General features: G+C 36.2%; 1 protein-coding gene across 4 annotated transcripts in view; it reads right to left on the reverse strand.

The window, feature by feature from the left end:
- The window catches only part of LEPR (leptin receptor), a 91,481-nt gene that overhangs the window by 21,643 nt on the left and 45,341 nt on the right, over nt 1-24,497 (reverse strand). For all 4 annotated transcript variants that reach the window (XM_043876763.1, XM_043876765.1, XM_043876766.1 and 1 more), the window contains 8 exons: nt 19,290-19,435; nt 15,621-15,765; nt 7,675-7,965; nt 7,399-7,516; nt 4,483-4,682; nt 1,507-1,655; nt 261-420; nt 61-143 (listed from right to left, as the gene is read on the reverse strand). In XM_043876763.1, coding sequence (XP_043732698.1) covers nt 61-143; nt 261-420; nt 1,507-1,655; nt 4,483-4,682; nt 7,399-7,516; nt 7,675-7,965; nt 15,621-15,765; nt 19,290-19,435 — 1,292 coding nt within the window. The remainder of the gene's footprint in view (nt 1-60; nt 144-260; nt 421-1,506; nt 1,656-4,482; nt 4,683-7,398; nt 7,517-7,674; nt 7,966-15,620; nt 15,766-19,289; nt 19,436-24,497) is intronic.

Here is a 24,497-nt window from a genome sequence, read left to right on the forward strand (position 1 = left end):
TTACAACGAAGCAAATCTGTCAAGATATAAAAGTTTAAATAACATGAAAATCAGGAATACCTTCCAAAGCAAAGTGACATTTCTCTCTTTTTTAGTGGTGTCTTCACTAATTATTCTCCAAAATTCAGGTCCTCTGATAGGAACTGCAAAAAGACAAGGAGCCTATGTCTTACATATGATCTTGGAAGGATTATCTTTCAGTCATATTTGAAGCACACACGTAGGCATTTTTAAGGCACATTCACAAAATCCCTACAGACCTTTCACATCCATGACAACTGTGTGGGCTGGGGTGCTCCAATTACTCCAATATCCCAGCCCATCTAGCCTCTTACAGCGCACCTGGACAGTGTAGACTGCACAGAGGTCTGGCACTGGGAGACTGGTAGATTTTAGTTTTGCATCATATACCTCAAACATCTGTAAAACAAGTCAAATCATTAGACTGATCATTATTAACACACATGTAGCTAAAAGACCCTGAGCTGCATTTTATTTTAAACTCTAACACTATTCTAAAGCTAAGAGAGAACTGACTTTGTGTTTTCTGACTTTAGAAATTTACTAGGCTCGCAATGTGAGTTCCTTCAAGTTAAGGATTGCCTCAGCCATCTTGTTATTTCCATCTCATGACAAGACTAGGACAAGAGTTCTCTTGCAACCTCACTTCCCAATCACCCTCTTACCCTATTGCTAACCTCTGTCCACTGACTTTTAATAATTTTAACCTAGTGGTTAGATAGGGCCTACTATATAGGGCCTATCTGATATTCAGTCTCTTTAGTAAGTAGGTAAACTGTCACATTCAGCTGAAATCACTGTGATCTAGATATAACAGGAGCTCCTGTTATTTCTAGGTTTTGCAGGCTGCTGTCAGAAAACCAAAACAAAAAGGTATCATATATTCACTTGCCACTGTGGTGTCATTCTCGTTGTTTGATAAAAGCAGCTTCCAAAATGTGTTCCATTGAATATGTGTGTTAGAGGGAAAAACATTCCTTGGTAAAATGAGTTTGAGAAACAGTATGAAATAAAGTCACAAATGTCTCTTAAATTCAGGACTTCTCCAAACCTTTAACATGCAAAGTATCATGATGCTACACTAGGGACATGTAGTGATGCAAGGTTTGTAAACTTTATTTAATGTGATCTTTGTTCAAGAAACATTTTATGGGATCAATGTTTTATAAAACACACCTTGGGAAATGATCAATCACAGGACATTTCATTCGTTGAAAGGGTTAGCAGCTCAATGGATAGAACTTAGGCAAACTGGGAGATAGTGGAAGACAGGGAAGCCTGTTGTGCTGTAGTCAGTGGGATCGCAAAGAGTTGGACATGACTGAGTGACTGAACAACAACAAAAATTTAACAAAAAGAACTACAGAACACAGGAGGATGTATTTTTATGCCAGTAAAATAAAGCTTATGCAATAAAATTCTTAAACAGTTATAAGAAATAATATTTAGTGAGGCAAGTTGAAGAAATTTCCAGGTAAAAAATACCTTCCATTGTACTTGTTTTCCACTTAAACCATAGCGAATCTGGAACTGAAGATTATTCTCTGGAAAGACTGGCTTTTCCCAAGATATTTTCAATAATCCAATTTTTACAGTAATTTCTGCTTTCACACTGGATGGAGGCAGTGGTTTCACTGGAAAAAAAATTTAAAGTATTATGTAACAGTAATTTAAACAGTAACAATGTTTTTAAATGTTATTATGATTTTATAATCTTCCACTGGGCTTCCCAGGAGGCTCAGTGGTAAAGAGTCCACCTGCCAAGCAGGAGATGTGAGTTTGATCCCTGGGTCAGGAAGATACCCTGGGGAAGGAAATGGCAACCCAGTTCAGTATTCTTGCCTAAGAAATGCCATGGACAGAGGAGCCTGGCAGGTTACAGTCCATAGGATCATAAATAATCAGACACGACTTAGCAACAATAATCTTCCATACCTTCTATTTATAAAGCAACATCTCTTTCTCATAATTTTCTTATTCATTGTCTAATTTTATCCCCTATAACTTTATGTGATACGTAAGAAAGAGATTATGTCTATTTTGCAAATAGAGCTATTGATTGAAAAAAGGTCAATTCATTGTCCATGTCATTCTGCACATTAATAGTAAGACCTGATTGGAAATGGAGCTATTGTCTCTGCATGCAAAAGATACCATACTGAACACATAAAAAATTTAATAGCAAACTCTGTTCTATATAGAACTTTAACTAAAAGCAAAAAACTATACAGTGCATCCATTTCCACACATGTGGTTTCAAACTTTTCTACTGTTTGTTAAAAGGTATTTCTAGTTAAGGTCAGAGGTAGTCTTGCAGAGTAAAGCCTTGGTTCTCACAGTCTGAGGAAAGTAAGCTTTTTTTTTTTTTCAGTCTTTTTGTGAAGGAAACCTCTCATTTATTATCATACTTGCAACCTGAAGGGCAGGGTTTTGTTTAAACACACAGCTAAGGGCTAACTGTAAACTTTTCCAGGGACCCCAGAAGGCAGGGGCTGTCTTTGTGCTCTTATTACGCCACCCCAGAGCACCAGTGTCTCTCAGAGGGACACTCTTACAAGTGTCTGGCTTTTCATCTGCTTCCTTATTTGTTTTTTGTGGCTGCCATTCAGGGATACCTTTTGATCTCTTGACTCTGGTGGCCAAGGGGGCTTGGATCTCTGTATACATTCCCAAGACATTTTATATTTAGGCTCGACAGGTGATATTATGCCAGTGATTTGCCAGGGGTGTGCTAAAGATTCATGCGTGCCTCCAAGTTACTCCCAACATTTCAAGGTTTCTTAAGGTAGAAACAGAGGCAAAGAGGACCAGATGGCAAGAGCTTTTTAAAAAAATAGCAAAAGACAATACTCAAACTCAGTGTATTTGGGAACTAATATCTCAAAGCATAACCACAATAGTGTCAACCTTCGAAGCTTCAGACTTCATCAACAATACTTCTTCAGACTGTGGATAACCAAAACTCCTAAACTTTGTTTTATTATTACTCAATATCTCATGCTTACTCAATTCCTCAAATGCCAAGAAGACATTCTTCACCAACAAGTATGATGACAAATTTTTTACCTTTTGAAAAGGTATTAATAATTCCTCCTCAAGAAAAGAAGTATGAGCTTCCAAAAGACCCTAAGGCATTAAATCTGTGATTGCACTTAACTGAATCATATGGACATCACATCTATATATTCCACGAATGCCTAGTTTGTACAAGGAATGATTTGAAGTACAATAGTTCATGTGATCCCCAGAATACCGACCTTAGGGAAATAGAAGGAGTTTTCCACATTTTATAGATGATTAAATAGTCTCAGAGCATTTAAGCAACTAGCCCAAGTTAACAAAGCTAGTAAAATGAGGAGCTGTCATTCCCAAAGTTGAATTTTCACAGTGTCTTCTAATATTTAGTAGGCAATATAAGTCCAATTTAAATGCCTTATATTAGTACTGAAAAGAGTAACAGCAAAAATTGTTCAGATATCAAACTGAATCCAAGCTGCAGTTGTCACATAATAGATGTGAGGGTGTATCTGTGCATGTTTGTGGGAAGGGGTGTAGAAGAATTCTTTGCTATCCTAGGATATTTAGTATCAGAGAAGTACTCCTTACAATAAAATCACTTAAAATGGAACCAAACTAGTGAGAGGCCTGAAGAGGGCAGATCAATTAATTGGGACTTCATATTGAAAGAAAATTTTTTTTGATTATGACAATTTCATCCTATATCTAACAAAATTTAGATTTGAAGTCAGATATGTATTAATTATCTGAAAATACAATGGACTAATATTAATTTTTGGTATAATTTCCCAACAAAATAGTATGCTGCATCAAAAGATACTCTTCTGTGTTTGCCGGACAATCATAAGTGGGCCATTTTTCAAAGATTTCACAGTGATACTTGGAGCGATATACCAAAATTTCCAAGGGTTCTCTTTGTCCTTTGAAATTAAAATATCTTTTTAAAATACTATGATGGATGTCATCATCTTGATTATTTTCTCTTTATTTCACTTGAGTTATTTTGAATCCTTCTGCTTTCTACCCAGCCTTACAAATTAAAGCCTTGAGTTATGACTACTCAGATTTCAAAAACCATCAGAATATCCAAATTAAACTTTTAGATTAAAAACATCAGATGTTGTCATATATATATTGAGAAAAAAACGTAAAATAGTGTATTACTTAGAATAATATTAGTACCAAATTTCAAACCCAGTAACTGATATAACTCAGCAAATTAATGTGCTAAACATATTCCTATTGCTAAAAATTGTGCTACAAGTAAAATAAAAATTGTAAAATTGTCTAAGGCTGATTGTCTTTTCAATCCCACTGCAAATAGGGAAATAATTTTTTAATCTAGTGTGATCAGAAAGTAGCAAATTTCAACTGTCACCCTGAATCAGTCTGAATCCAAATCTGCTAATAAAAATGAAGACATACATATAGTTTTTGACATACCCACAGAATCAGGAATGACACAAGTTGGTGGAGAGTCCAGTGAGCCCAACGTGTGATTAATTCTAATCCACATTGTATAGCCGGATAATAGAAAGATTGGCTGAAATATGCATTCATAAAAACCATCTCTCTGCAAGTGGCAATCTTTGGGTTCAGATACAGGATGAATAGATGGAACATCAGAACAGTAAAGGCTGCTCCTTAAAAGATACAAAAACAATCAATAAGTATACAACAATGATGAAAGCAATAAGATATCTGAGAAGACTTCTTATTTAAAATAGACAGTTTTTGCTCCATCTAAAAGTAGTTGTTCTTACTGGAAAGGCATTTTTGAATTCCCAGCAAATACAATCTTTCCATAAAAATAGAAAACGCTTATTAAATATTTCACTTGACAGTAAGTGGGTATGCAATTGAAGTAAATGACAATTTTCTAATAAGGAGAGAAGGATCCAATTAGAGATAGGACTTACACCACTTTGGAAGCTATGCCAATATAGCTCAGTGATTGAATATTTAAAATAAATATCATAAATTATAATGGGACATTCCTGAGATGGAAAGGAAGGTAAATTCCTTGCACTTTAAATTCTACCACAAATTGAAAACATAATTGATAGTAAATTATATCTTAATTGACATGGCCCTAATATGTTCTAGTTTAAAGAAATATAATTAAAATAATACCAATTCTTGACTTATGTATGGATCGTATAGTCAGATGAGCTTCCCAAGTGACCCAGGGGTAAAGAATTCACCTGCCAGTGCAGAGGAGACCTGGGTTCAACCTCTGAGTTGGAAAAATACCCTGGAGAAGGAAATGGCACCCACTCCAGTATTCTTGCCTGAAGAATCCCATGGAGAGAGGAGCCTGGTGGGCTACAGTTCATGGGGTTGCAAAGAGTTGGACATGAATGAGCACGCAGGCATACAGTCAGGTATATCACTTATTTTCTCAGAGAAGAAAATTAAGAAAATATTTTTATCACTACATCCCAATCAACACTATACCTTACAGAATATAAAGCATTTCACCTCTTCTTTGAAATAACTCTTCTGCCATTATTTGCTTTAAATATAGTAGTTAAGTGCTAAAAGTAGCAGTTACTATTTCCTTAGGAATGGGAGTAAAGAGGTTACATGAAAATGGAATATCTATATTTTTCTGTCCCTTATTTTCCATTTTTTGTGACACCTTTTTCTTCCTATTTCCTCAAAATTACAACCATGTGTGAGTTTGTGTATGTGTGTGTTTATGTGCAAGACTGTGATGGGTGAGGTTAGATGAAACAGTGGGATGAGGAGTCATCATCTTGTACAGAAGCACATTAGCAGTCCACCTGGAATTCAAAGATTAGCATCACTATCATTATGATAGATACAAACATTTATTGAATGTTTACCAGAAGAAATCATATCACTTAATTATAATTAAATAAAATGTTATTAATTCTCACAGAAACCCTTCAAGTCCTATTATTCGTTCCATTGTACAGATTAGGAAAATGAAGCTTAGAGAGGTTTAAAAACTCGACCAAGCATATGCAGCTAGTTTCAGGGTTCTTCTGAAAATACTAGGAAAGATAAATGACTCAAAATGCTTAGAGAACAGTCATCCACACACACCACTGAAAATGTCATGGAAAGAAAGTAAAGAGATTACAAAAGTAATGTGGTATACAGTGAACATCCTATCGATTTTAAAGTACTCATATCAAGTAAGATGAAGACAGCTATTATTCTCACATGAGAGATGCAGAAATTGCCCCGTTTTTTCTAATACTATGTAAGAATAGATTGGTAGCAGTAGGAATAGATCAGAACACATTATTTGAGAAAATGTGTTTGTTTTTCAAGTAGAAACTTTAGATTTTAAGAATGAATGAGCACAAGCTATAAAACTGAAAGTCCTGATACAAATGGAGACAGGGTGTTTAAGAGCAGTACACACTCTTGAAAATTACTAAAGAGTATTATAAAAATGAAAATATGTCATTCTTATCCTAATCAACACATTTTAGATAAAAGCATTTACAAAGAGAAGGAGAATATTATAGGAAGACAATGAACTTGAATTCTTTTTAAAACAGAGAAGGGTAAAAAACAAATGAAATCACTCTTTACTAGAATAGTTTAAGCACTGTGAAGTAAACAAAGTTATGGTTACCAAAGGGGAAAGGAGGGAAGAAATAAATAATTTAGGAGTTTGAGATTAACAGACACATACTACTGTTTATAAAATAGATAAACAACAAGGATTTACTATGTAGCACAGAGAACTACATTCAGTATCTTATAATAACCTATAATGAGAAGAATCTGAAAAAGAATACATATACACACACACACACACATATATATATATGCATAACTGAATCATTTTACAGCACACCTGAACCTAGCACAACACTGTAAATCAACTACTGTTCAATTAAAAAAATAATCTTACCTATTTATAAAAACCACTCATATTGTCTCTCACAATCTCTGTGCCACTACCTCCAATTTTTCCTAAAACCTTAATCTTCAGCAAATGATATGAGGCTTCTATAATCCTTCATATTTTCCTCTAGTCAATTCTCCAAGTCAAATTAAAAATGTATAGACATTAGTTTTGGGGATTTCATTCATTAACTACATATTAATTATTTTTCCACATTAAAAGCAATTGTGGAGAATTAACTGATCATCAGAAAAAATAATCTGAAGTAAAAACAAATTACAACTTTTTGTGTGTGAATTTTTTCAAGAATCACCAATTTATTTAACTCCCCCAAAATTTCCCAATTAAGTATATTCTACTTTCCTCTTTCAGGAATAAACCTACAAGACTATCACTATCATGACATTTTTATAAGAAATGTTTATCTCACCATATCCACAGAAAAATAAAATAACAAAAATAATACATACCTATGATACCTCAGCTGCAAATTGCTTCCTGCAAGTGATTGGATTGCATTGGGTGACCATCTGCAAGTCATTTTAGTTAAGTACCCATCAGTTTCACATGATATATTGATATTGACATCTATTTAAAACACATTAAAATATTACTATAAAGCAAAAACACCAAAACATTTTTTAATGAAAATAAAATTTCCTTAGCATCTTCAATGGGACTCTAAGATAGAATCCATAATAAAAATGTATCTCATGGAAAAAAAGAAGACAAGCTGGGATTCTTACCAATCACATATAACTCAGCATAGCGATGGTGGCACTCTTGCTCATTGCAGCAGTACACTGCATCATAGGTGAACTTTCCTCGGGGTTTGGTTGCATTCAAGTTGGGAAAAGTAACTTTGCCAATATGATCATCCACAACATCATACTGGCTTTGAGGAATTTTCTCAGCTAAATTCAACCACCAAACAATCTTTTTTGAGGAAACGATCTTCTTTTCATTTTTATAGATACAGTGAAAAGAAACATTAGACCCAACCGTTGTCAGAATTTTAGGTGGAAAGTATATGACATCTGTAATGGGGAAAGAAAGATATGATATAAGATCAAGAAAGAAACCATCACGTAAGTAACTGATACCACGTAAAAAGGATTCACCAGGCATTCAGGATTATACTGCCCTAAATAAAATGAGTGTGCTGGGAGACTGCAGAACTGTAGTGCCCATTCATGTATAGTTAGTAAGCATCCCAAGCATTCTCCTTCTCAAATGACTTTAGTGTCCATAAATGTCTTCAGAATTTTCTAAGAACAGAGATTTATTCATTATAAAATATGTTTTAGTGAATAACTGTCACTTGTTGATAGGCAGAAAATTAGTGAAGATGAAATATAGTCTAATTCTACCATGGCATGTCTTCCATCAGACTCTGCTTTCAGAATCAGTGAACCTTCGGCAAGTTTTCAAATCAAATCCCTACAAAGCAAAATCCTGAAGAAGAAATGGTGATAGCCCTTCTCTCATTGGAATACATGAAAATTTCAAGTAAGCAAGTAGAGAAATAGCTTTAAATAAGAAAACTTGTTAGGAAATGAAAACTCAATGATACACCAGTAAATAAGGCAGGCAAAACTGCAAATACTGTTCTGTAACATCATTTTAAGTTATTTAGTGCCAGTGTCGTGTGGTTGAGGACAAGGGGAATCGATATTTCCCTAAAATATTATTTTTAACGTCTATACACTATTCCCTAGTGCTATCTCAGTCTCCTATTATTGGAAACATTTTCTTTCTCTTTGTGTGCTCAGTCGTCTCCAGCTCTGTGACCCAACAGACTGTTGCAGGCTCCTTTATCCATGGAATTCTCCAGGCAAGAGTACTGGAGTAGGGGATGCCACTTATATTCCCGATCCAGGAATCAAACCCATGTCTCCTGCATTGGCAGGTGGATTCTTTACCATTGCACCACCTGAGAAGCCATAGTTAAGTCTCGCTTTTCTTTAATTAGAAACAGAAAAGAAGTAAATGAATGTTTACACAGGAAGAAATTATTTCTGCCATAGTGCATTATGAAAACAGGATATTTCAGTTGTAAAATTTAAGGTAAGCTATTTTATGCTGATGGAATATGAATATCTGTGTCCATATATATCCTTTGAATTACCCTCAAAACAAATCCAAAAACTTTGATTAGTTCTTATTATTTTTCTCTTTTCTGTAATAGCATGTTAAACTCCAATGTCTTAATATCTACAATCCATAGAAGATATTTGCATTTGCTATGTCTACAGTCAAGTATAAACAGGAAAAAACTTCATAGCATGAAATTACTGGACAGAAGTTAGCCCTTATATTTATGAATCTCACCTAGGGTGGCACTCAGGCTTCACTGGTGATTACTCACTTACCACACACCTCATTACCAACTGCCTCAAAAGTCTCAATTCAGTTTTTTTAAAAAAGAGTACAAATAAGATTTCCAAAATTAAATTGAAGCTTTAATTTGAAAGATAATAAAAAACTCAAAGCATTTCACTTTGAAGTTGAAGCCTAAGTAAGACTTAATTGAGAAACAGAATTAAAGCCACAGCATTTTCATGTAATTAAATGCTAACATAGCTTAAAAAACAAGTTATTAAAAACCTGATGATCTATAAAATTTACATTGAACAAGTGTATTGAAATTGATATGTGTTGACTATTTAATTTTCAAAATAATATAAATATATCTATCTTTTACTCTCATGTGAGATACTACTACACAACAGTTTGTTAATTAAGACAACAATGATTTTCTTCTCATGACCAAATATCAATACCTTTACAGGATCTACATTAATGAATTCTATTTAAAAAGGAAATTCTATTGACAAATATTAGTAAATTACTCAAAAGAACATAAATCATGAATCAAACATTTTAGATAAATTATTTTAAAATGCGTGTCTTTATCATAGCTCCATAAAATAGATTTTTTAATTCTTGGAGCAGATTACCTATTTTTCTTTAAGAAAAAAGTATTTTCTCTAACCTGGTATAAGAGCTGCACAAGAAATGTAGATATTATCTAATATCTGTTTCTCCTCTTCCTTCACAGCAACAAGAATGCAGTTAATAAAGTTACTACAGGAATTCAGCACTTCTAAAGTTGTTTTTAGTATGTAAACTGCAATATTCATAAGTTCTGGTAAGTCTTGGGTTTTCCTTGAAAAGCATCTCCCAGCAGCTATAGAGAAAGAACCTATTAAATTCACTTTAAAGAATCCATAAGTGAAACTGGAGCCCATTATACAGAGTGAAGTAAGCCAGAAAGATAAAGAACATTACAGCATACTAACTCATATATATGGAATTTAGAAAGATGGTAATGATAACCCTATATGCAAAACAGAAAAAGAGACACAGATGTACAGAACAGACTTTAGAAGGCGAGGGTGGGATGTTTCGAGAGAACTGCATGTATATTATCTATGGTGAAACAGATCACCAGCCCAGGTGGGATGCATGAGACAAGTGCTCGGGCCTGGTGCACTGGGAAGACCCAGAGGAATCGGGTGGAGAGGGAGGTGGGAGGGGGGATCAGGATGGGGAATACATGTAACTCCATGGCTGATTCATGTCAATGTATGACAAAACCCACTGCAATGTTGTGAAGTAATTAGCCTCCAACTAATAAAAATAAATGAAAAAAAAAAAAAAAAAGAATGAAAGAAAAAAAAGAAATCTGTGATAATAACAGGAGGCCTAAACTAAAAACCTGGTGATTTCTGCCTTACTAACAAGTGACATATTAACCATTTTTCAATGATAATTAAAAATGAATGAATTATTTAAAAAAAAAAAAAGAATCCATAAGAATTCTTTGACTAGGAATAGTCAATGCTTCATTAACTACGCACTTGGTAGGTACAGCTTAAATGCATTAATGAATAAAATGTAGCAGTTACAAAGGTCCTGAGAATTAGTATTTTGCCTGCAGCAATATTTACATCAAGTAACCTTTGTTATAAGTGTTTGGAAATAATAAAACAGGTGTGCTAACACATTCTAAACAAATTAACGCCTCAATCTCATGGAATGTTTCTGTTTGCTGGACAGTGAACAATGGTAGCTAGACTTAGGGAGAAGGATCCGAATCTCTTTACACAGGAATGGGAAGTCCCTGAGTTTGGAGACATATTTTGCTGTTGCACAGCTTTCAGGAAATGAGCCTCAAGTGTAGTCAGCACTATGAAGTGCAGACATTGCAGCCAGCATAACTCAGCAAACCTAAACCAAAAAACCTACGCAATGCTAAAACCTCATTTACCAGGAATCATGAAGGAAATGGGGTGTTCCAATAAAATGCTCTATATAATTAAATTTACTGCTTACTAGCTTTGAGGGTCAATTTTTAGGGCTACCAGAAATCTTGTATAATTATACATTATGCACTTAATTGCCTTACTAGTGGTTATAAACATGAACTTTGGAGTTAGGCTATTTTGTAATTGTATCAACTGTTGCAAGTACTTAACCCTAATTCTCAACTTCTTTGTTTATAAAAGAGGGATAACAGTACTTATCCCACAGGTCATTGAAAGGATAAAATGTTAGTATGTGCAAAGCACAAAGTGCATGAAACACAGGAAGCACCCTATAATTGTCAATATTATTATTATTCAAGAAGGAGTTCTCAATCTACTTCTACCTTTTATTTGTGATTTAATACATGTTACATCATTACAGCAGATCATACTGGAATAGAAAAATATGCTTGGGAGATGCTAAAGAATATAAGCTCTCCTCCCCTCTACCGGTGTCGTAATCTAGTTTCTATTTGACAAGTTTCTGTCTTTCCCTTGATTATCACATGGTATCACTCATGGCATCTGAGCTATCCAAGTTGGTTACATTAGTAAGCTTAACCTCACATCCACTGCTACATCAACAAATTCTGGCCTTTGAGGTAGTTGTTTACTCACTGTCTGCATTCGTTCCTCATTTTCAGGTTTTTCTGTTTGGAATGTCTACAGTCACTAAAAGGACACATCTGTGTTGAATAAGTAAAAGGCTGGCTATTAATGGTAATATTGTTTCTTGGTCTCCAAAATCACTGCGGATGGTGACTGCAGCCAAGAAATTAAAAGATGCTTGTTCCTTGGAAAGAAAACTATGACAAACCTAGACAGCATATTAAAAAGCAAAGACATCACTTCGTCGACAAAGGTCCATATAATCAAAGCTATAATTTTTCCATAGTCATGTACAGATGTGAGAGTTGGACCATCAAGAAGGCTGAGCACCTCAACATCACTCATTATTAGAGAAATGCAAATCAAAACCACAATGAGGTACCATTACACACCAGTCAGGATGGCTGCTATCCAAAAGTCTACAAGCAATAAATGCTGGAGAGGCTGTGGAGAAAAGGGAACCCTCTTACACTGTTGGTGGGAATGCAAACTAGTACAGCCACTATGGAGAACAGTGTGGAGATTCCTTAAAAAACTGGAAATAGAACTGCCATATGACCCAGCAATACCACTTCTGGGCATACACACTGAGGAAACCAGATCTGAAAGAGACACATGCACCCCAATGTTCATCGCAGCACTGTTTATAATAGCCAGGACATGGAAGCAACCTAGATGCCCATCAGCAGATGAATGGATAAGGAAGCTGTGGTACATATACACCATGGAATTTTACTCACCCGTCAAAAAGAATTCATTTGAACCAGTCCTAATGAGATGGATGAAACTGGAGCCCCTTATACAGAGTGAAGTAAGCCAGAAAGATAAAGAACATTACAGCATACTAACACATATATATGGAATTTAGAAAGATGGTAACGATAACCCTATATGCAAAACAGAAAAAGAGACACAGAAATACAGAACAGACTTTTGAACTCTGTGGGAGAAGGTGAGGGTGGGATGTTTCAAAAGAACAGCATGTATACTATCTATGGTGAAACAGATCACCAGCCCAGGTGGGATGCATGAGACAAGTGCTCCGGCCTGGTGCACTGGGAAGACCCAGAGGAATCGGGTGGAGAGGGAGATGGGAGGGGGGATCGGGATGGGGAATAAGTGTAAATCTATGGCTGATTCATATCAATGTATGACAAAACCCACTGAAATGTTGTGAAGTAATTAGCCTCCAACTAATAAAAAAATTTAAAAAAAAAAAATTAAAAAAAAAAAAGAAGGCTGAGCACCAAAGAATTGATGTTTTTGAACTGTGGTGCTGGAGAAGACTCTTGAGAGTCCCTTGGACAGGAAGAAGATAAAACCAGTAAATCCTAAAGGAAATCATTTAACCCTGAATACTCATTGGAAGGACTGATGTTGAAGTTGAAGCTCCAATACTTTGACCACCTGATGAGAATAGCTGATTCACTGGAAAAGATGCTGGGAAAGAATGAAAGCAAAAGGAGAAGCGGGTGGCAGAGGATGAGAGGACTGGATAGCATCACTAACTCAATGAACACTCAATGAACACTAACTCAATGAATTTGAGCAAACTCTGGTAGATAGTGAAGGACAGGGAAGCCTGGAGTGCTGCAGTCCCTGGAGTCACAAAGAGTCAGACATGACTTAGTGACTGAAGAACAACAATTACTGGAAACTGCACAAGCAAATAAATTGGCAATCCTTGTTTTCAACAAAACATACCTTTATCACCTTCGTGTAAACAAATCCCATAATATTTGCCTATGGAAGGGCATATACATGTGTACATATGTGTTTTATAGTATATATTAAAATACCTGGTTTATTATGAAAGCAAAATATGATACAACATCTTAGTAAACTAAGTAAATTTAATCCTACAGATACTGATATGAACTCGGAAAGAAATAGAAGTATAAAAGGGTTTTGTATAAAGCAAAATAGAACTAAAAATATGTCCATTGAAAGGTCTAAGAACCTCAGTTGAACAACCCAAAACAAAACCTTATATGAAATGTGATACAAGTAGTTATTAAATTATTCTGGATCAAATATTTCATTTAATCCAACTGAATACATAACTTTGCTAAGAATCATTATGCTAGGAAGGTATAAACGTATAACTTGAACATCAGAAAACTTTAAAACAATCATGATTCTTTCAGAATTTCCCTTTTCTTCAGCGAGGGTAGGTTCTCAGATCTTATTAAGAAGAAAAACAGCAAAGAATGAAGCCATTTTCTTGTGGAAGAGAAACATTTCACCAGACAGCAAAATAAAGGTACAAGTTATGGGCCATTCAGAATGGGAGCAGGGGCTGCTGCCTCCACCTCCCCTGTCATCTACCCACCCCACCACCCACTTCACCCAATCCCACTATATAAAAACCTCCACGGGACATTCACTGAAATTTGATGCTGTTAATTCATTCCACTCTATGTATTTCACAGCTGGTCATTAAGACCTATTAGTCAGTGATATACAATTCAAGATAGAACAAAAGTTCAATTTTCAGCATCCTATTACATACATTGTGATACTCAATAATTATTTGAGGAATAGAGATAAGAAATTCCTGCCTTCTAAGTCTGTTCACTCATGGTTCCTGACTTTTCCAGTGAGAATTAATCCCTTCTAATGCTTAGCACTTACTTTAGCTCCTCTCACAGAAGTGTTATTTGTGCTGAGCAATTAGGTATGTATCATGTCAGCCTCTAAGTTTCATTAGACTTTGAGATTCTGAATATTGAGTTTGTCAATTTACAAGCTTGATATTTATCAACTGTGATCCACTATTTCACAAGTGCTTACTAAGAGTCAGGCACTGCAGTAAGCACACTTTATGTGCATCATTTCATTCTATCCATATAAAAATTCCTTATTCTATAGATGAGGAAATTGAGGTATAGGGAGGTTAAGAAACTTTCCAAATAAGGGGGGTGGGCAGGACTCTGACAAAATTCTGTCAGACTCCAAAGTCAGTGCGTTTAAACTACTACTGATACTTACTCTTCAACAATCAATGAGTTTTAACTAGTAAGCAATTGATAAATAAGCCTGCTTAGTGTTCTACGTGTTTACATGGTTTAGTGTTTTACATGGTACTTGCTTTCTCCGTATATCTACTATCAACCTGAGCGAGTTTGAGTGGGAATAATTTTGAAAATTTGATAGACTGAAAACTAGTCAAAGAACTATGAACTGCCTTCCTACATTCACAGCCTGGCTTGTGCCAGGGCTTACCACCATTAGACTCCTGGGCCTCTATGTAAAACATTGCACCTCAACTCCATGAGGAAGCTGTGAATAAACTGCAGTTTTTCTGACATTAAACATTATTTTAAAAATATGAAAACTGAAAGTAAACACTTTGAAAAGCAAGCATCTGGAGTGATAAGAATTGCTTAATTATATAACATATATAATATTCAAATAAAACTTTAATATTTAAAACTTATACCAAATAAATATATCTGATTTTCAAGTGTAAATTCAGGAAACATAAGAACAAGCAGTGTTCTGAATTTGTATATTTGGAACTTTTATATCAACTCTGTCTTTTGAGTAAGAAAGAGTAATTCAGCAAGATACTGTTACGGATGAGCATAAATGAGGGAACTCTCACACAAATTTTCACTAAAGGATTACCTTGTTCAAAATTTAAATTAGAAGTTAAAACAGTGTTCCTCCTTTTGGTTTACCACCACAAAATTTAAGACAAGTATAATATGCCAAAGGCAATTCGGGAATCATACTCCCCTATGAACAGAAGTGACTCCTACAAAACCTACCTTGTGTAGTAAAGGTAAGAAGGGCGCTCCAGTCACTCCAGAGTCCTAGGCCATCCAATCTCTTGCTCCTCACCTGCACGTCATATGAAGACCCAGGAAGCACATTGTCTACTAGCAGAGATGTAGCTGAGACAATCTCATCAGCCTGTTAAATATCATTTGAAAACATCAGAGCATCAGGTTGATGTGAAACCTTTGCCAAAATTGATTACAAGCAGGTCTCTACAAACTTCAAAGAATTAAAATCTTACAGAGGAGTTAGCTGGACACAGTGGAATTTAACAGAGATCAATAACCCAGTAACAAACGTTTGACTGACATTAGTCAACAGTATTTTTAAAAGCCTGTAAGTTCAAGGGAAAAAAATCACAGTGATAATCAGCATATATTTTTAACTGAATGATAATGAATATTGACTTTTCAAACTTGGAGAGGAACAGCTAAAATCAGTGGGAAGCTTCACGCCTTTGCTGACATCAATAATATACAAGATATTAATAGACTACAATGCACAGAGGGACATCCTTGATCATCCAGTGGTTAAGAACTTGCCTGCAATGCAGGGGACACAGGTCTGATCCTTGGTTGGGGAACTAACATCCCACATCCCATGGAGCAACTAAACCCACATAGCACAATGAAAGATCCCAATTGACACAGCAAAGATCCTGCGTGCTACAGTTAAGACCTGACACAGCCGAATAAATAAGTAAATATTAAAAAAAAAAAAAGATGATGTACAGGGTAGGCAGAGAGCTATAAACCTTCCTAGAGCAATGGGGCACGGAAGGAGGGCATGAATAATTTTAAGAACCCTGGTCTGATGATCAGCTGTGTGGGTTAATTGCTCAGTCGTGTCCGACTCTTTGCAACTCCATGGACTAGAGCCTGCCAGGCTCCTCTGTCCATGGAATTCTCTAGGCAAGAATACTGCGGAGGGTTGCCATTTCCTTCTCCATGATGATCAGCTACAGTCAATCAAAATACAGTTTACAAACCAGAGTGAAAACATATAAGAGACGTAACTTCATAAAACAACCAATGAGGTATTCCGAAGCTATTGAACTTCCTGGCCCATTCGACTGTGGGGCAACACAGACCAAAAATGGCAAAAAGCCTCAGCAATACATTAAACAATATCAGATTGCCTATATTTAAAATCCAGAAGTCAAGTGGTATTAGGAAGCATCACTACGAACAAGGCTAGTGGAAGTGATGGAACTCTAGTTGAGCTATTTCAAATCCTAAAAGATGATGCTATTAAAGTGCTACATTCAATATGCCAGCAAATTTGGAAAACTCAGCAGTGGCCACTGCTGGAAAAAGACTGGAAAAGGTCAATTTTCATTCCAATCCTAAAGAAGGGCAATGCCAAAGGATGTTCAAACTACCGCACAATTGCACTCATCTCACACGCTAGCAAAGTAATGCTCAAAATTCTCCAAGCCAGGCTTCAACAGTACGTCAACCATGAACTCCCAGATGTTCAAGCTGGATTCAGAAAGGGCAGAGGAACCAGTGATCAAATTGCCAACATCTTATGGATCATCAAAAAAGAAAGAGAGTTCCAAAAAAATCTGCTTTATTGACTATGCCAAAGCCTTTGACTGTGTGGATCACAACAAACTGGAAAATTCTTCAAGAGTTGGGAATAACAGACCACCTGACCTGCTTCCTGAGAAATCTGTATGCAGGTCAATAAGCAACAGTTAGAACTAGATGTAGAACAACAGACTGGTTCCAAATAGGGAAAAGAGTATGTCAAGGCTGTATACTGTCACCCTGCTTATTTAACTTATGTGCAGAGTACATCATGCAAAATGCAGTGCTGGAAGAAGCACAAGTTGGAATCAAGATTGCCAGGAGAAATATCAATAACATCAGATACACAGATGACACCACCCTTATGGCAGAAGGCAAAGAAGAACAAACAAGCCTTTTGATGAAAGTGAAAGAGAAGAGTGAAAAAGTTGGCTTAAAGCTCAACATTCAGAAAACTAAAATCATGGCATCTGGTCCCATCACTTCATGGCAAATAGATGGGGAAACAATGGAAACAGTAAGAGACTTTATTTTGGGGGGCTCCAAATCACTGCAGATGGTGACTGTAGCCATGAAATTAAAAGACACTTGCTCCTTGGAAGAAAAGCTATGACCAACCTAGACAGCATATTGAAAAGGAGAGACATTACGTTGCAGACAAACGTCCATCTAGTCAAAGCTATGGTTTTTCCAGTAGTCATACATGGATGTGAGAGTTGGACTATAAAGAAAGCTAAGTGCCGAAGAATTGATGCTTTTGAACTGAAGTGTGGGGGAAGACTCGAGAGTCCCTTGGACTGCAAGGAGATCAAATCAGTCAATCATAAAGAAAATCAGTCCTGAATATTCATTGAAAGGACTGATGCTGAAGCTAAAACTCCAATACTTTGGCCACCTGATACAAAGAACTGACTCACTGGAAAATAACCTGATGCTGGGAAAGACTGAAGGCAGGAGGAGACGAGGATGATAGAGGATGAGATGGTTGGATGGCACCACCGACTTGATGGACATGTATTTGAGCAAGCTCCAGGAGCTGATGATGGACAGGGAAGCCTGGCATGCTGCAGTCCATGGGGTCGCAAAGAGTCGGACACAACTAAGTGACTAAACTACAAGTCTTAGAAAATTAGCCCAGATCTAAAAAGACAAGTTTTTACCTCTAAGTTATATAACAATTAGTTTTACAAATTAAAATGCCAAAGTTATGACCCATGAGGCTCTTCACGACTCCTCCTTCTCTCCTACCCCTCCACTACTGCTCTTAATCTCACTCACTGCCCTGACCTCCAACTTCCCATCCAACTAAGGTCCTCTAAATTGCTATTTCCTCTATTTAGACCCTAATTTCCCTGCATCACCACCTCCTTCAAATCCCTGCTCAAATATCACTTTCTTAAAGAGATCTTCCCCCTCCTCTAATTAATATTACATCTCCACTTGCACTTCCAAGCTTCCCTCATCCTGTTCTACTAGTGTATCCTGAGTTCCTTGACACCTAGTGGGTGCACAACACTTTCTGAAAAAAAGGTTTGACAGACTATACTGTACAAATGCATGGACTGCATATAAACAAATATATTGAGTAATAAGAAAAATAAGGACGGCATGTAAAATCAAAACCTGAGAAGGTCTTTAAGTGAAAATACTATGATTATGAATTCAATAGTTCTGTATCTGGACTTCTTGTAGTCATTAGTCATGTGTGTGTGTGTGTGTGTGTCTGTGTTAACGAGACAGAGAAGGAGAGTGAGGGGGGGAAAAAGAGAATTAATCTAGTATACATAAGCTTTTAGAAAAGGAACTTTTTCTGGCAGTAAATTCTAGGAAAAATTTGTCATGCTTATCAAAATATAACATGGATCCACATGTAAGAGATATTTAGTAACACTGAAGAGCTTTTCTAAAATAATTTTAGAGAAGATACAGAAATTTTGTGTACATGCTCATTTCTTTTGCTGATCTTGAGTGAAAGCCAGTGGTACGATACTGAAGTATGACTGAATCGCCTCAAAAACAGTATACACATTTGATATGCAGAGGCATTCTCTATGGGACTTGGAGGGCATCTCACCTTTTCTTTAATTGCTTCTCAACTTTTCATTTTATTTACTAAAATATACTTACTTTTCTCATATTTTTTGTAGAATTCTCTGAATATTTCACTTGATATTGAAGTTGAAATGGTACCAGTGTTGGGCTGGACCATGAAATCTTTAAACTACCCGTGTCTGTGATTTCCATATGCAAACCTAATGGTGGATCAGGCTTCACTTAAGGAAAAAAGAGAACACTTTTAAGTCAAGTTATTTTCATGATAATCATGAAATGAAGTCAAAATGAATTTTTAGCATATCCTATACTTTAAACTAAGGAGTCCTTATCCAAAGGCTAATTACAGAACCAAGATATTCTACTACTATACCTTACCACAGCAATCCATATATTTTCGTTTCCTTCTCCCTACCTGGTAAAAACTATAAATCAGAAAATGATGTTATTTTGACAAGTGTGAATTCCTGCTATAAAAAAGCCCTGCTTAACTTTAACTTTGAACCTAGCTTTTCCCACACTTATTTGAAGCCTCCCCTGATGAAACCCACTGTTTTAGTGAATGACAAGGAGAACAAGCATTTGCAGAGCACTACTTGGAAATGCATATAAATTTTGCATGCAAAAATCAATGCATATACGCATGCAGATTCATGTAAATCTGTACGTAAAACAGTAAACATTAATTTTCAAATTCAACAAATCGAGACATACCTACTCAAATAACCCATAGCATACACAATTTACATGCAGTAAACACAGTATTAGCAGGACTTGGCTTGTCACCAGAAATGGAGATAGAGTTCTTATCCTAATGGTGTATTTAACTCAGCATCTAATTTCTGAGTTTATATGTCTATGTGTTTTATGTATGTATATGCATTTGTGTAAATACACATGTGGAGACTTATGGCTGTGGAGTTTAAAACATACAATTTAAAACATACAACAAACTTTAAATCATCTGTAGAAACAACACAAACATCTTACAATAAAGAACTGATTGAACAAGTAACAGTTCATACCCTTAAGAGTAATTTATAGTCATATTTATAGTCATTAAAATCATATTAGAGAAGAATGTTGAAAAAGTTTAATATTGCTAGTTTTGAAAGTTTATTAAACAATGTGAAAGTGAAAGTGTTAGTCGCTCAGTCATGTCCGACTCTTTGCAACCCCATGGACTATACAGTCCATGGAATTCTCCAGGCCAGAATACTGGATTGGGTAGTCATTCCCTTCTCCAGGGGATCTTCCCAACCCAGGGATTGAACTGGGTCTCCTACACTGCAGCAGATTCTTTACCATCCAAGCCATCTTAATGGGCTTAAAGGGAAGCCCATTAAGCAACATATATACTTGAATTCATTAAAATTTGAACAAATAAAAGGATATGTGTTAATATGCATTAAAATAGAAAAAATGTCAAAATAGTAGAAAATAAATGATGTATTTTTCTTCTGTGTGCATCTCTATGCTTTCAAGATTTTTACGATTAACAAGAATTACTCATAAACATAGACATCATCATTACATTGAAATATTTACTGACATGTATTTTATTTTCAAAAAATAATGGCACATTAATATTTTCCACATTCCATAATTTCAAGAATTCAGTCATAGTTTTTTCCTTTTCCTCAAGTCAAAATTAATGAAGTTTTACTCTCTGCGACATACTACAAATTTTAGTTACTTTAAAGCAGGAATGGCTAAGCTCTAAAGTCTAGAAGTAACAGGTGAAATTCATGACCCAAAAGATAGAAAAAAAAGAGACACCAAACAGAAGTGAAATCATAAAATTATAAACTATTTTACAGTTCTTATATGCATACACATATGCCTTTGTATTAGAAATCTAAAAATAAACCTTTCCCTGGATCCCCTAGGTACTCAGTCCCAGACCACACATACTGGCTTCTTTCAGGGGAAAATTCCTCCAAAGAGCTGGCATTACTTACTCTCCATTTTGCATCCCACTTTCTTAAGCAACCTATTCTGATCAGGTCTTCCTTCTTGCCAGTCCACTGAAACCACTCTTACCAAGGTTACTACTCTTCGCTGAATCCAGCGTCAACTGTCTGATACATTTTACTCCATCTCTCAGCAGTGTGCCAACTGCTTATTCTGTGAGTAGCGGACAAGTAGAAATACTTTGTCCACCTGGTTTCCAGCTGTCACATTCCTTTACTCCTCTTCTCTCTGACTGCCTCTCAATCTTTCTCAGTCTTTCTCTCACTGGACTCTAAATGCGTGACCTCATACAATCCCATAAACATCTGACGCTAGAGACTCCCAAATGTGTATCTCCCCTTAACTCTAGAATCAAATATCTAACTACCTATTCAACGTCTCTTTGATTTCTAATAAGCATCTCAAATATAATTAGTCACACACTTAATTATCTCCAATATCCCCATTTGGTAACACTATTCTGCTACTAACCAGGTCCTAAGTGTCATCCTAGGCTCACACCAAGCCTAAGTGTCATCCTTGACTCCTCTCTGTCCTTCACACTTCATACCCAATCCACTCAGTCTGCACCATCTCCTGAAAAGTGAAAGTGAAAGTCGCTCAGTTGTGTCCGACTCTTTGCAATCTCATGGACTATACAGTCCATGGAATTCTCCAGGCCACAATACTGGAGTGGCTAGCCTTTCCCTTCTCCAGGGGATCTTCCCAACCCAGGGATGGAACCCAGGTCTCCCACATTGCAGGCGGATTCTTTACCAGCTGAGCCACAAGGGAAGCCCAAGAATACTGCAGTGGGTAGCCTATCCCTTCTCCAGTGGATCTTCCCAACCCAGTAATTGAACTGGGGTCTCCTGCACTGCAGGTGGCTTCTTTACCAACTGAGTATGAGGGAAGCACCATCTCCTAACAGATCCCAAGCCTGAACATTTCTTTACATCTCCATTGCAACAACCCTAAGCCAACTGGACAACTCTGGCAGCTGCCTATCTGAGTCCTCTGCTTCCATTCTTGCAAGTATCCTTTTTCCCTTCCCCATCAATTCACTTCTTCAATATAGCATACATTTTAAACATGTGCACGAGCATGCATGTGTGCTTGCATGTGCCCACACACACACACAAACACACACATCTGATCACATCACTCTCCTGGTACAAAAGCTTCCACTGCAATTAGAATAAAATCCAAACTTTGTAACCACAGCCTGTGGTATGACCTGGATGCAGATGACTCTCTAACGACATCTCTGAATGTTCTCCTACCTTAGTTACTCCAAGCAAAAGGCTCCTGTCTTTGGTTCTTCCAAATTCTGGGCTCATTCTATGCCAGGAATTTTGTGAGTGCTATTCTTCCTGCTCAGAGCACCTTTTGTTCTGGATTTTTGCATAGTTATCTCTTTTTCTTTGAGTTTAAATGCTATTTCCTAAAAGAGGACTTCCACAGCTGAAATAATAGACCCCTACACCTGACATTCTCTATCGTACAACTTGTCTTATTTTATTTCTTTCAATTTTGAGATCTAAATCACATATACCCAAATACAAAAAAAAAAAGAGATTTTTTTCCCAAAATTACCTGAAAGAAGACAAATTTTTTAAAGTCTCTTATAAAGTCTATTACAGCACCTTGTCTTAACTACCTTACTTTTAAAAACAATTTAATTCAATGTTGGCTCTAAATACTTCTAAAAAACCACCTGATAGAACTGGTTTTAAAAAAGAGAAAATGATGACATTTTATAGATTTTTTTTGTTTTTTCCCTATGGTATAATATCATGACTGAATTGCTTGGATATCATAGTAATCACGTGGAAATCACAAATATATCCCTAAAGGACAAGTTATTTAAAAGTCCTAATGTTGAAAATGATATCATATGTAGATTCAAAAAATGCTATACCCTTAGTATTTAAAGAGAAGTGAGGATGAAGTTCTAAAGAATATGGTGTCAGATATCTGAAAAACTGGTTCCAGTGATGGCAAAAACAATGATGCAGAGAAGCACATAAAGAATTTGCAATAATGTAAAACAGTAACACTATTAAATTATGTATCATATGTAACATATAATTTAACACATACACACAAAACTGAGTTAATGAGTTAATAATTTAACATTCATCTATATTATTCACATTGAATAATGTAACTGAATACACTGAATATTTATAATTATATATTCAAGTTGATCAAAGAAATCTGGGGAATCTTTGCACTAATAATGTGGGCACTTGTCTATTACATAAGTTTTTCTTCTAGTCAGATTTGTACAGCCAATTAGTTTGCTTATGTTTTTATTATTTCTCTCTGCCCAATATTGTCTACCCCTGTTCTGTGAGGCAGGCGCTTTGTCTCACTCACCATTGTTTCCCCCAGCTCCTAGAGCAGTGACTAATACCCATGAGTCTCTAAAAAATATTTATTGAAGGCATAAAGTCAGGTAAAAAAGAGCTTTTAATTATTTTCAGAAATAGTTATCTGAGATGTGAAAAAGTAATAACCAAACAAAACATATCCATTAGACTGACCTAGGATTTAAAGAAATCAAACTGGTTTCAAAATGAATTTGTTACAATTGCAGAAATACCTATACTGTTGTTAAATCATTCTAGAAGCTGCTTTTAATACCCCCCTAAGACTACAAAATCACTGCAGATGGTGACTGCAGCCATGAAATTAAAAGATGCTTACTCCTTGGAAGGAAAGTTATGACCAACCTGGATAGCATATTTAAAAGCAGAGGCATTACTTTGTCAACAAAGGTCCATCTAGTCAAAGCTATGGTTTTTCCAGTGGTCATGTATGGATGGGAGAGTTGGACTGTAAAGAAAGCTGAGTGCTGAAGAATTGATGCTTTTGAACTGTGGTGTTGGAGAAGACTCTTGAGAGTCCCCTGGACTGCAAGGAGATCCAACCAGTCCATCCTAAAGAAGATCAGTCCTGGGTGTTCATTGGAAGGACTGATGCTGAAGCTGAAACTCCAGTACTTTGGCCACCTCATGCGAAGAGTTGACTCATTGGAAAAGACCCTGATGTTGGGAAGGATTGGGGGCAGGAGGAGAAGGGGACGACAGAGGATGAGATGGTTGGATGGCATCACCGACTCGATGGGCATGGGTTTGGGTAGACTCCGGGAGTTGGTGATGGACAGGGAGGCCTGGCATGCTGTGATTCATGGAGTCGCAAAGAGTCGGATATGACTGAGTGACTGACCTTAACTGAACTGAACTGAAGACTACATTTATCATCCTTACAGTGTCGGTCAAAACGAGATATGCTAATGAAACATCTTGTAAACAATTTTCAACC

This window comes from Cervus elaphus, chromosome 20, assembly GCF_910594005.1.
Source record: "Cervus elaphus chromosome 20, mCerEla1.1, whole genome shotgun sequence".
NCBI lineage: Eukaryota > Metazoa > Chordata > Mammalia > Artiodactyla > Cervidae > Cervus > Cervus elaphus.